Source organism: Xiphophorus hellerii, chromosome 13 (assembly GCF_003331165.1).
Source record: "Xiphophorus hellerii strain 12219 chromosome 13, Xiphophorus_hellerii-4.1, whole genome shotgun sequence".
In the NCBI taxonomy this organism is placed as follows: Eukaryota; Metazoa; Chordata; class Actinopteri; order Cyprinodontiformes; family Poeciliidae; genus Xiphophorus; species Xiphophorus hellerii.
The window spans coordinates 11374649-11389044 of NC_045684.1; the positions used below are offsets into that span (position 1 = coordinate 11374649).

Genomic DNA, 14396 nt, shown 5'->3' on the forward strand with positions numbered 1-14396 from the left:
AGAAAAACTTCAGCAAAAAAAATTCACAGGCTTCACTCGAGCGTCTCTCTAACAAGTGTGAAATTGAAATAACCGTCTCTTAGTTTTTGGAGCTTTATTTTCAGCAGGTTTTGGCAGCCGATATTTTTATTAACGCTGGTGCTGAAGAGGCGGCGAAGTCCAATTATAGGAAACAAGGTGCATATGTGAGTGCTTCTGGGGTTTTTTTTTTTCTACAGGGGCAGGAGAATTTGCGCGCATGGAAGAGGGGTCTCTGCCCTGCCTTTCTGGGGGTGAGTTAATAGAAGCGCTATGAAAAGCAGCATCTGACTGAATGCGGCATGTTCTCATCGTGCTGTTAGATGACGGAGGCTTGAAGCCGACGCTGGCAGGTTTACGGTGTTTTGATGGCGCGTCCCGGTGTGCACGTGAGCGTGCGCAAAATGTTTGCGCGCGCGATGGTTTATCACCTTTGAGCATTTTATTGTCAAACAAAAGGTAAAAAAATATATATTTGAAAATATTTTAGTCGCTCATATGGAAAATAATCTCATGCAGGGCCAGTCGGAGGTATATGCGGTGTTTGCGCTTGCTTAGGGCCCCCTGCTGGCCTGGGCAGGTCAAGAAAACTTTAATTCATAGGGATTATAAAAGCCTCTAATCGCACACATACACTACAAAATGTTCATAGTTGTGTTCACAGAGAGACTTGTAAAACTAATGTAATGATTTATTTATTTATTTATTTTTTGCTGCTTGTATCTGAGTTTCAGCTCTTTGTGAAGTTTTTTCTGGAACTGTAGAGTTTTGAGAAACTCGGTGCTGCCCTTCACCCTTGTATTGCTCCACACTTGGAACTACAGCCTGAAACAACGATGCTATGGAAATTTGGTAGTTTTGGATTTATTTTTTTTTTGTTTGTTTTTATTGATTGTTCCCATTATGGTATCTTCCATGATGGGAGCATCTTGTATTTGACAATATTTAAGTTTTCCTCTGAAATGCATAACTTCTTGCTGATTAAACTTGATATTCTGGAAAAATAAGTAACGCCATCCTTTGGAAAACCATCAGACAAGTTTTCCTTCAGCCGAACTGCAGACATTAAAACAAATGACTAAAAACTGCGACCTGTAGGACAAAATACATCTGGTTATTTTTTTCACAACCAAGAAGATAATATAACTCTTCTCTTCTTTGTTCATAATATTTGTTAGTGTTTTAACCCCAATAAATCGCAATATTGTAAAAACGGTTTCTGTTTTGAGGATTGCGGCCTACTGCTAATGTACAGTAAATTCATAATGTACTTTTCAGAAAATTACAATTTTACATAAATCCAATAAATGTACTTTATAGAAATAGCCGCCTACTGAGAAACCTGCCCGAGTAGTGTAGAGTATGTGAACTTGGTACTTGTCTGTTTGCATGAATTACTGCATTAATGCATCATGGCACGGAGGCCATCAGCCTGTGGCTCTAGAAGAAAATGAAGCCCAACTTGTTTTGGTATAACAGCCTTCAGCCTCTGTGTTGTGTCAAGTCTAGAGTTTCCTGTCTTCCTCTTGTCAATACCCAATAGATTCTGGATGGAAATGTTTCAAGTGAGTTTGCTGACCAATTCAGTGTAGGAAAACCATTGTCATTACATGAGTATGTTTCCCTACATGTGGCCATGTGAGGAGGTGCTAAGAAACTGAAATCAACAACTCTATAAAGCTTTTCAGCAGAGGGCAGCATGTAGTACTCTTTCACCTCCTGGCAGATGTATTGACCTCGGAATGGGTGAAACACCGTAGACCAGAGGTATTGCTGGTGTCCTGCAAGTTTTAGGTGCATTCTTGGCCCAACAGATCTGAATCAGTTGGCTGAATTACCTCCTCAGTAGGCTGTAAAGTTCTCCAGAGTTCTGCTAATGACCTGCTAATTTGACCTGGGTGTGCTGAAGCAGAGCACACAAAACTAAAAGTTGCAGCCTTCCAGGACTGGAGCTGAAGACTGCTGCAGTAGACCAGCAGCAGTCTATAGATGACCTGGCTTCCCAAATCTTCAATGATGCGACCCCTTACTTTCCATTTTGGACGTAAAATTTAACTTAATCAGAGTAGAGTACCTTAGACTATTAGACACAAGTCAAATGTGATAGCTGTGGTCCATGTACTGGAAGGCTCTGTGCATAGTGGACCTGGAAGTTCTGATTCCAGTCCACACCTAGTAAATGTTACCTAAACTCTTGAATGGGCCATACTTTGCAAGCACATTCTTGCTGCAGTTTTTTTTTCTTCCACTAAACTTTCCATGAATATGCTATGTGCACAGCCAGTGTCAAGTTCTTTAGTGGCTTAATCTTCTTGGAGAGTGTCAATGACTCAACTTGAGAACTGAAGCCACAATTAACAACCTTCCACTGATTGTTTTGACCTCAACGGTTTCAGTAGTAAAAAATATTTTTATTTTTTTACTCTTCTGTAATCAGATTTTGTCAGGAACTTAATTTTGTCTGCTTAATTTTTTGTTGTTGTCTTTTTTTTAGCTGTAAACAATAATAATAAAAACTGAGATGTATAAACGCTTGGCATGTTTTACTTTGTAATCTGATTTACTGAAAACGAACTTTTTGACGGTACTCTAATTTATTAAAATGTCCTTTGTAGTTTAACTTCAGTTAAATCGACGTCCACATCGGGTTTAAAAGGTAACTATAACTAAACACTCTTCTGGTATAATATCCTTTCTAATTGAACCACAGCAGCGCTGTTATTGGCTGAGGAGAGGGTCTGCTCCCCTCTTCTAAACTCCTCCCCTGACGTTTACAATCCGGTGTATGAGCGAATCATATAAGAGCCGCTCAGCATCTCCCATCCAAACCATTATCTGGTTTAATCTGAAAATCTGTAGGCGAGGAGAGGCTTCAACATCCCAACGTTGGTGAAAGGGGAGGTGGGCTGCAGAAACCGAGACCAACCCGGGCGCCGGTGGCACCTCCGCGGCTCTGAGATTCCACCTCTCTGGACTCCTTTAAAACTCTATTTATTTATTGCGAGAACTTGAACAAAACGATGCAGTTAGAGAATATTCTTCCCAGCGCTAGCATCAATTTACCGAAGACATTTTACAACCTGTCCTCGTCGGACAGCGCAAACAACAGCCCCAGGCCGTCCTCTCAGCTCGACTACCAGGAGGTGGAGCGCACAGAGTCAGAGTCCAGCAGCGCTCCTAAAAAGTACCTGAGCGGGGTGGGGAACGGAATGCTGGGCGAGGCAGAGGGGGACTCCTATAATAATAAGACCGACGGGAGGAAAGGCTCCCCAGTGCTTGGGGAGGACGAGCTGACGAGCGGCCGGCGATACAACATAGACGAGCTCGGTTCAGACAGATACTTCATATCTTCCTCCCAGACCAGCTCCGACATGGCAAGCCCCTGCTCCCTGTTTCCCTACGCAGGACAGACCGGCTCGGTGTACACAGGCTCCAGCGGCTCCAGGTACCCGGCCTCACTGCACTACGGATCTGTGCTGCCGCCCGCGGGCTTCTCCGCTCCGTCCATGTGCAGCGGCCGGAGTCAGTTCGGCAGCGGAGGGTACCAGTTCAGCCAGGGCCCGGGCTGTTTGTACCCGTCCTACTCCGGGACCGGGACGGGAATCGGGTCCATGTCTCTACCGGGTTCCGCAGCCGGAGCGAGGGCGCAGGTTTATCTGTGCAACCGGCCTCTTTGGTTGAAGTTCCACCGGCACCAGACCGAGATGATCATCACCAAACAGGGCAGGTAAAGACCGACTTTAGAGGATTCAGAACTCTATTCGAAATGTACACTTTTATAAAAAAATTTTAAAAAATCTTAATTTTTTCTTATGCTATATCATAACCCACATTTTTTTCTAAAATGTAACTTGTTGGGAAATTCTACGTGAGAATTTAAAACCAAACAATGTAATGGCGATTGTTTTAATTGGGGGGAAACCCGGCTGTACTACAACACAAAAAATGTGTAGGAATTTATTCAACTGGTTTTTTTCCACCCTATTTTTCCAACAAAAATAAGTATATGTTAATGTTTTTCTTTATTTTCTTTCTTTCGCAGACGGATGTTCCCATTCCTCAGTTTCAACATCACCGGACTGAACCTCACGGCCCATTACAATGTGTTTGTAGAAATTGTTTTGGCCGACCCGAATCACTGGCGCTTTCAGGGAGGAAAGTGGGTCACTTGTGGAAAAGCAGACAATAATATGCAAGGTGATTTACGTCATTTAATTATATTTTAGGAGCTCTTGCAAATACAGAATTTCTGGGGGGAAAAAACTGGGAACCAAAAAATACGTGTGGAAATTGTATACATGGAACCGGGCCTAATTTGCTTAAAATATTTGTGCAGAAATATTAGAATGCAATTTTTGCTCTCATTATGATGTAAACTCACATTTTGAAAGAAATCAGATACATGTTTGTCTTTCTAAAATTGATGGAGTAAAAGGCCTAAATTGATTCAGTTGGTAACATTGCTAAAGAATTGCATTTTTAACATATTGTAAATTTAAAAAAGGTTTTTAGTTTTTCATTTTAGTTATAAATTAATATAGGGTCCTATTTGGGTTTTTTTTTTCAAAGCAAGAGTTCATAAAAATCAGAACCTTTTTTTGCCTTTCATTCTCAAATAAATTTAACAAAAGTAAGCAAATTTTGTATTATGTGCTTTGTCCATAATTTTATTTGGTCGTTTTTCACACAATATATTTCTTTTCTATTTTAGGTAACAAAGTGTATGTCCATCCTGAATCTCCCAACACTGGTGCTCACTGGATGAGGCAAGAAATTTCATTTGGCAAGTTAAAACTAACCAACAATAAAGGAGCCAACAACAACAACACACAGGTTAGAAATGTATTTCTAATGCCTTTTTTATTATAATTAAATGCTAACATGACAAATTACATTTTATCCTGCTTATGATAATTAGAGGAGCTGTTTTTTTGTTTTGTTTTCTTAGGATGTTTTCCAGATATTAACCGACTGAGAAAGGCATGCAGCAGGTCATCTTTTGAAAAGCAGAGTGTGATGCATGTTGTGGTTTTCCGTTTTCAGATGATAGTCTTGCAGTCGCTTCATAAATACCAACCGCGATTGCACATTGTGGAGGTGACTGAAGACGGGGTGGAGGACATGAACAACGAGGCCAGAACTCAAACCTTTACCTTCCCAGAGAACCAGTTTATAGCCGTCACAGCCTACCAGAACACAGATGTAAGCTTTCTAATAATTGTTTTTATTTTTTTTAACTTGGATGCAGCAGTTTTCATTTTGACCTGCATATATACAAGCAATTTTAATTTCTATTCTAATAGTTGCTTATACTAAAATGCACATTATTAATCCTGGGTTTCTTATTGTTTACATTTCAGATCACACAGCTGAAGATAGATCACAACCCATTTGCAAAAGGCTTCAGGGACAATTATGACTCGTAAGTGTCGCACACTAAACTTTTTTTCTTTTTCCGATGCATGTCAAGAATCTTGCAGAGTTTTTTTTTTTTATATGCATTTCCTTGTTAACAGGATGTACACAGCCCCAGAGAGTGACAGGCTGACTCCGTCACCAACAGACTCCCCTCGCTCTACCCAGATTGTACCCGGCGCCCGCTATGCCATGCAGCCTTTCTTTCAGGACCAGTTTGTCAACAACCTGCCTCAGAACCGATTCTACACCGGCGAACGGGCTGTCCCCCAAACAAACAGCCTCCTCTCCCCGCAGGGCGAGGATCCTAGTGCTGCTGCTTCTGCCCAGCGCTGGTTTGTTCCCCCAGTTCAGCAGCCAGGCTCCAACAAGCTGGATCTCTCCTATGAAAATGACTATTCGACCAGCAGCCTGCTGTCATACGGCATCAAGCCTCTGTCTCTGCAGACCTCCCACGCCCTCAGCTACTACCCAGACTCGGCTTTTGCCTCCATGGCTGCAGGCTGGGGAACTAGGAGCTCCTACCAGCGCAAAATGACAACAGGCCTGCCCTGGTCTCCTCGTCCGAGCCCCCCTGCCTTTGCAGAGGACCAGCTGGGGACTGCTAAAGAAAAACTGCCGGAGGAAAACGCTCAACCCACCTCAACCTGGATCGAGACGTCCCACTCGTTGAAATCAGTGGACTCTAGCGATTCTGGCGTGTACTCCATGGTGTGCAAGAGGCGCAGGATGTCCCCAGGGGGCTCAAGTACAGAGAACTCTCCCACCATCAAGTGTGAGGATTTGACTGCGGAGGAGTACAACAAGGACAACCCAAAAGGCATGGGTTATTATGCATTCTACACAAGCCCCTAAGACTGAATTTATTTAAGCTAAATATAATTATTTGGTTTTATCATTGAGTGATCTCCAGTCCTTGTTAATGCCTTTTTTTTTTCTCTTTTCTCTAAAGGTGCCAAAGCTTAGTGTTTCCCCAAGCAAGCTGCACAAGGTTATTTTCCCAGGCCAGCCCCTGTCACATGAGCAGAAACATGCATAGTGATTGTTGTTTTGGAAAAAGAAGCATGTTCAATTTAATTAAATTATTTTTTACTTTTTTTTTTTTTTTTTTTAACAAATGTGATTTCTACCCTGCCACCCCTCCGTATTTAAGTCATTTTTCGTTGTACAGTATTCGTGCACTTTAGAATGTGATGTATCTTGTATAAATTGTCTTCATGGGAGTGTTATTAAATGGAATAATAAAATGGCTTTTCATAAAGCATTGTCGAACATGTCTTTCTCGGTATGTTTTTATAAGGAAGTATGGCACCTCATGAGCCGCTTTCTGTTTATTGACGTCGGCAAACTGCAAATAGAAATAGAACGGTACGCTGGAAACATGACGGCTGTACCAGAAACAGTGTGTTTATTATATTTTAATGCTACATAAGCAGACTAAAAGGATTCCTTATTTAACTTAAAATTTTTGACATTGAGATGTTTATTCAAAGCTTTTAAAAACAAAATGTTTTGGAAGCATTGCCTGGTTTTATTTATATTATGTGCAACATTTTTGATATACTGAGCTTGATCTAAATGCAGCATGACAATTCTTATCATTGCTTTATGTGCTTTATAGAAAACACAAGAGCCCCAAACAGCATTTTTCATGTTATACACTGGGCTCAAAGGAAAGTCTAAACGTTTTAAGAGGTAAATGGTTCTGGAATCCAAGGATTAAAAATGGCCCATTTGGTGTTACAGGTTCAATCTGGTGAGCTTTTGCATAATTAAATCCCTGAAACTGTGAACTGATAAAAGACAGCAAAAGCAAAATCAGTTTGCATTAATTTATGTCCCAGTTGTTCGATATGAAAGACAGATTCATAGGTGCAGAAAAATATGCATACTCAAAATCATTGGGTTGAAATATTGATTTTCTCAACATTTTTTAATTTGACTAAAATTAATGCATATAAATTTTGAGACTGTCATATTTACAAGCAAACAGGATTGATTTGTATGCATTATAAAAACTGCATACAGCATTTTTACATAACATACACTAACAACATATGTTCTCAACACAGTCCTTAGTAAAAGTAATAACTTCAGTAAAGAGGCATATCTCAGGAATATGTGTATCAAAAATTGATTATTATTGTATTAGATGTGCAGTGTCATTTCGTTTTGAAAAATGGTATGTCATATTTTTTTTTAAACAATTGGAATCTACCTTTAACATTAGTTTTAGCAAGAATTTAGAGATGCAGTTGATTACAAAAAGAAATCATAAAGACACCTGTTATCTGTTAAATACACAAGTGACAAATAAAGGCAGAAAGAATATAGGGTATCAAAATAAAGTGCACAACAAGAATGGATTTCCTCTTTCTCTGCTTCTGTAAACAGAGCGCTTATATCTCTTGGTATATTTGCATAAAAAGTGGGGAGGAATTATTTTCATTCTGTAAATAAATGCTACACCAACACCTGGACCTCTTAATTCAAGTGAGCAAAGAGTAATTTAAATATAGATTTACAAGAATTACGAGTCTAACTTGACACGACCGTCAACATGGGCCTACTAAAGGCGTAGAAAAGCACAAAGTCCTGCTTCTGTTGTTGCCATGGTGTTTTCACACATTTTATCATTAACCTAAGCAATGCAACATGCATGCAAGGCGGGTACACATAAAAATGTGAAAAACAGGCAAAAAAAGGGATCCAGCAGCAATCCGTCTACATGTAACCCTCCGCTCAACACCTCTATTTATACCGTATGTCTTCGGCCTCTCCAAAATTGCATTTGCGAAGATAAGATCTATAAAGAGGGAAGTCATAATAGGCACTTGGCTCATGCTTGAGGCACCTGCTTTTTCTCTCAGCAAAAATACTTCACATCCTCCCTTATGAGGACTCCAATTTGAATTGATTTACATACTCAAATTCTAATTAATTCTGTTGTCAGACTCCTTGACAAAGTGAGGAGTCTGACTAACTCCAATTAACACCTCCTAACAAGGTAGAGTGCTTGATTGCCCCGGCCTCTCAGGAAAGCTGTAAGAAAAAAAAAAAAAGGCTCTTGGGTTGAGGTGGGAGGTTTGGGCCTCAAGAATAAAAATGTTTTCACTTGCTCATGTCAGCAAATTGTGCTTTAGAGCAGCTGACAATGTTTTTCTTCCCCTTTTTTTATGCCCTGACCCCTGTTGATAATTTGTTGCGATACAGAGAACAGCTGTCAAGATTATAACCGGCCAAGCATGGCAGCCACACTCACCCGAAAGAATAGCTGCAGAGATGTGTGACAATTGAGGAAAGAAGCATTTCTGGAAATAGCAGTTGTATGTCTCACAGCTAGAATCTCTAAAATAACTTACTGATCGCTCTTTTATCAAATAAGCATTGCTTTGCATCAACTTGATATTCCTCTTACTAGTTAAAGTTACCCTTTATTGATGCTCATATGAGGTTATTTTCATGCTGTAGAATTAATTTTTCTTGATAGCATTGTTAGAGATAAGAATCCCAAAATTTGAGGAACCTACACTTATTGCACAATACAGAACTTCCTCAACAGGCTGCAAAGTCAGTTACCTCTTGTACACTTCTTTCATACACACTACATACATATACATATATATGGTATTATTAAACTATGTTGGTTATTAGCTACTGCAGAAGTTATCTGTTGTAGATAAAAGTCATGTTGACAATGTGCACATAAAAGCTAAATGTGCAATGCCAAAATATTCACACACATAAAAGGAAAATGATACATTGTTTTTTATTAATGTTATTTATTACAAATAAATGCATTTTTGTTTATCACTTTTTACTCTGTTAAAAATCAGTTTTTGCAGCTATTACAGCTGTAAGTCTTTGATGTTATGTTTCTACCAGCTTTGCACTGATTCTTCCTTGTAAAACAGCTCAGGTTCAGTCAGACTGGATGCAGAGCATCTGTGAACACAAATCTTCAATTATAGTCAGTTACGATTCTCAGTTGGATTCAGGTCTGGACTTTGATTTGAATTTTTTTTTTTAGCGATTCTAACACACGATTATACTTTGATCTAGACCAGTGTTTCTCAATTCCGGTCCTGCAGGGACCATTGCCCTGCATGTTTTAGGTGTTTCCCTTCTGCCACACACCTGACTTGAATAAGTGGGTGATTAACAGGCTTCTGCAGCGCTTTATGGGATAGGGAGGAGGTCATGCAATTATTTGAATCAGGTGTTCTGGAACAGAGATGTATCTAAAATACACAGGGTATTGGTCCCAGGGGACCAGAATTGAGAATCTAGACCATTTCATTGTAGCTGCATGTTTTAGGGTTGTTATGTTTGAAGGTGAACTGCCTTCCCAATCTCAGGTCTTTCAGGATTTCCCTACATTTAGTTCCATCCATCTTACCATCATCTTTGGCCAGCTTCCACAACCAAACAAATGCATTATAAAGCATGATGATACCACTACTAAGTTTTAATGGTGGTGATGATGACAGTGATGTACAGTAATAGGTTTTAATTTATTGGCATTCAATTTGAGTCAAAAAGTTACATTTTAATCTTATTTGAAAACAGAACTTTCTTTTCCATTAATATTCCTCAATTCTGGTTCCCTGGGACCAATGCCCTGGATATTTTAGATATATCTCTGTTCCAGAACATCTGATTCAAATGATTGCATGACCTCTTCTCCATGGCATCAGGTGCTACAGAAGCCTGTTAATCACCCGCTTATTCAAGTCAGGTGTGTGGCAGAAGGGAAATACCTAAAACATGCAGGGGTAGTGGTTCCTGAACACTGTTTTACATGTTTGCTATGCCCTTAGGACTTGTGACTTCTTATGATTTTTTCTCAATGGATTCCTTTTTTGCCACTCTTTAAGAAGGGCCAGATTTGTGATGTGCACAACTGATTGTCATCGTTTTGACAGATTCCTCAAAGGTTACAATGGCCTGTAGACTGGTTCTCTGGTTATCGCTTGTCTTTCTCTGCATGTTAATAGGTACCTTACCCTGGTTTGCAGTTATGCATTACTACTTCTTTTTTTTTTACAATGAACTAAGCAGTGTCCTAAGATGGTCTTTTTTCTGACCTGTTCATATTTCTTTAAAGCTGTCCGGAGCTTTACTCCTGTCCTTCCCGGTGTTGTTTGAGGTCTGTAGTCTTTGTGAACCAAAAATCAATTTTTCCACAAAGTCCAGCTCATTAAAATGCATTTATCCCCACAAATGTTACAACCATTTAAAAGACAATTTAGATCTTTTTGATAAATATTTACCACATGAAGTTTTCTGTTGTCTTTAAAGAACCACATTTTATTTATACTGTAAAGTGATGAGATAAAGAAAAATATTAAACTTTTCCCAAAAAAAAATATGGATACATATTATTCAATAGATTGTTGATATTTGTGGAATATGATATAAAAGAAAAATAAGTTTCCAATATATCTAAAAAATTATTACGGGTACTTTCAGTTTCATTCTCTTTGTTGTTTTGTTCACCAATGAATTTCTGAGGCCTTCAGAGAAAAGTTAGATTTATACTGAGATTAAATTACCACACAAATGGAGTATTCATACATATTGGGTGATCTTTGAAGGTAAATGGTTTTACTGAATTTTATTTATTGTTATCAGAGTAAAGGCAAATGTATGCCGAACCATTTAATTTTATAAAAAAATATATATATATTGAAACCCATGTAATTTTCCTTCCGCTTCCCAATGATGTGCTACTTTGTGTTATTCTTTCACATAAAAACCCATTAATAAAACATTGAAGATTGTGATTGTAAAATGGCAACGGGCAAGTACATGCACAATAATAACCATCCAATTATCTAATTGCTGATTGTTTTGGGGAATTTTGTTTTAATAGGTGACTCTTTAGAGCACCTTCTGTCTTCAAAAAGCCTAGGACAAGTCAATAGTTGTGCCTTTCTCATCCAGTCATGCAAGAAGTACAGTAATCAATAGACACCTCTACAGCATCCCTCCAGAAATTCAGTCCATGTTACCTTAAAGGAGATATGCGCATTGGGATACCTTCTGATGAAGTGCACTCGGAGCTCTACTGTTGTTAACATTTCTGGGTACAATCTTTGCAATCGAAGTTTAGTTACAATGGGGTCCAAAGATCATCCATTTACGGGCATTCTCAACAACACAAGGCCCAAGAGGATCCACAAAGGGGTTATGTAGATCTAACAAAAAATGACAGTGGTGCATCTTTAAAAGTTCATGTTTCATGAGTGTGTGCATGAACAGTGTCTAGTGTGTTTGACCTTCCCCAAGGCCGTCTTCTGGTTTCCATGTTGAGACTTCATGTAAGGAGGTGCTAGGGAGGCTATGGAGATATTGTACCCAAGGAGGACTGACATCTAAACGGGGGATGAGGGCCTGAGGCCGTTTCCTCACCTTCAGTCACATGCTATTACTGCTCTCACTGACTAAATGCAGCCACAGGGAGACATGCGTCTCGCTCAGGATTTTTTTTTTCCTTTACCCCTTTTTAAAAAAAAAGTAACATCAGGCACAATTCAAGCAGTTGCAATTATGTTTCCTCTTCACACTACATTTTCCCTTTTGATGTGTTGATAAATGTCACCTCTCCTAAATGATTATCGAGCCTGTTAGAATTATCCAGAATTGTTCCTGAGGGACTATTCAAGTCTCATGCGGCAACCGAGTTGTTTGTGATGCATTCACTTGTGATCTTGTTAATCACTTTTATTTTAAAGAAGGTTGGTATTTAGATATCTTGAGGTTAATGCCAGTAGTCTACATCAGTCAGCATCCAGTTGTAGAAGAAATGATGTTGGTTTGAATCAGAAGAGAACTAAAGATCAGTTTGGAAATGTGTTGCAGCTCAACATTACTTCACATATTGGGAACTTTAATGTAGCTAAAACCTTTCCACATTTTCTAAGCAATTATTTATGATACCTTTCACTTAGCTTGACTGAATGTCAGACAGAGCGGTAAGAGTTATGAAGAGTTTGGCCCCCAATAATGTCTTGGTCATACACTGTCTCGTGTGATACGAAGAACCTGTTTTGTACCCAAGATGACAAGTTTTTCATGTGTCACAATTTACCAATAATGAGTATGATGCTTTTTGCTCAGTTCTTGCAAGGTTATTGCTGGGAAGATACAGCATAGCTTTTAAAGTCTTTACAGATTTTGATGAGACTTGTACTACACACATTGGGATCACAACACTTTACAACTACACCAAATAAATCAGTTTTTGTGCCAAATTCCTCAGTGTGAAAAGGTGTTAAATAAATAATTTTTAGAAGTATTCATAAAATGCAGAGGCAGATATTATATGTTAATAGTTTTTCAAAATGTAGTTTTATCATTACATTCTGCCACAACTGGCCCTTTGAGCTTTGAGGACATTCATGATGTTGATGTGGCCTAAGATAAAAATGAGTTTGACACCCCTGGTTTAGAGCATCGATTCTCAATCCTTTCAGAAAATAACAGTGAAACCAGATTAGGACTCTATCATGTAAACAATTTAGCACTTTTACTATGGTAATAAATTTGTACCTTGTTAAGTTCATAGCATCAATATTATTTACTTGATCATTTTTATTAGTAATGATGATTGATTGACACCCCCGTCTTTGGGAACCTATTCTTTATAGAATATATTTTGAAAGGGTGCTGCTGACTTAATGAAACTGCTGATGTATTTAATGCATAAGCTCATGCTAATGCATTAGAAGAATATGACTTTCGGGCAATATAAGAAGGAAGTGTTTTTTTGGTTTACTGTTGCTTTTCTAATGATGTGTATATTTAGATATTGGTTTCTTGTTAATAGGTGCAAAATCATGCGGTTTTCTAGTTTTCAAAGCATGTTTCATTTGCACAACTTTTATTTAAAATTATTGCATGTACAGTATATACATATCTTTAATTAAAGATTTTTACTTATTTGCTGCTTAGCCTTGATTAGTGGGAGCCAGAATACACATAGGTCAATGATCATTTGTTTCCCAGCTTTAGTTTTAAGGGATTTTCTGTGCCACACAAGTTTATCCTTCTTCTTTTCTCTTTAACATAATCTTAATAAATAGAAGTGAATATCTGATCATTTCTCGTTAGGAAATTACAGCGTATCTGTTAAACTCAATGTTTTTAATTTTGTGGTCTAAGGAAGTTGGCTGTGGCACCTCTTTAGCTCCCCCCAGGTGTTTGTGTGTTTTAACAAAAATGCTTTATTTTTTTTCTCTGCCTCCTTTGGAACTGGTTCATCAGCACTGGATGGGGGTGGATGAACTACACTACTGGTATGATGCTCACAGGCCTGTTGGCGTGAGACCCTGTTGTGAGATGAGTCTCACAGTTAGCAGGGGCACAACTGTTTGGAGAAGGGTGTTGAGTGTTGGCATAGAGTGCGGAGGTGAAAGGAACTTGAGGTGCTGAAGAGCCTCACGTCGGTAGTCTCAGACGGTGCTGCAGCAAGTGGGCAGGGCCTTGATGCGCTGGTGCATGGATAATGCAAGAGAGTATCCTGTAGCAAAGCTGCACTTAACAGTACATTGATTTCAAACCCCTGTCTTCCCTCTCGAGGGCAGTGGAATGCACCTCAACAGGCCAACCCCCCCTCCCCTGTTCCCTCTTTTCACCTCCTTCTTATTACTATGACTATTTACAATCTCCACAACTTCCACTCCCTCCTGCTGCCTTCCCTTTCTGGTGTTGATTTAGGTACACCACGCTTATCACTGGCCTCAAATCCCCATCTTTCAAATGTCCCAGAGGAACTGAAAAAATTCAAGGGGACAAAGGCTCCCAATAGACCAGGGTCTTGAAAACAGCTTTTGGGCCTGCAGAGTCAGCAAGGCGAAAAAAATAACTGTGGTCAAAATCAATGCATTGGCACTTTGATGGACCTCTTTGACAGATTAGGGAATTTAACATTTTCCTCTTGCTTTCATGGCACCATCTGA

The 14396-nt window shown here is 39.2% G+C and overlaps 1 protein-coding gene across 2 annotated transcripts; it reads left to right on the plus strand.

Moving 5' to 3' along the window:
• The first annotated feature begins 2835 nt into the window (after positions 1–2835).
• Positions 2836–6707, plus strand: eomesa (eomesodermin homolog a). 2 transcript variants are annotated; one of them, XM_032581814.1, is made up of 7 exons: positions 2837–3745; positions 4061–4215; positions 4730–4851; positions 5062–5220; positions 5379–5440; positions 5535–6253; positions 6386–6707. In XM_032581814.1, exons 1-7 carry the CDS (start codon positions 3039–3041, stop codon positions 6397–6399), a joined length of 1938 nt encoding a protein of 645 aa, XP_032437705.1. In that variant the 5' UTR covers positions 2837–3038; the 3' UTR covers positions 6400–6707. The 2 variants fall into 2 exon arrangements, with proteins under 2 accessions (XP_032437704.1, XP_032437705.1); XM_032581813.1 differs by having other exon boundaries at positions 2836–3745; positions 5535–6707.
• Positions 6708–14396: the final 7689 nt, after the last annotated feature.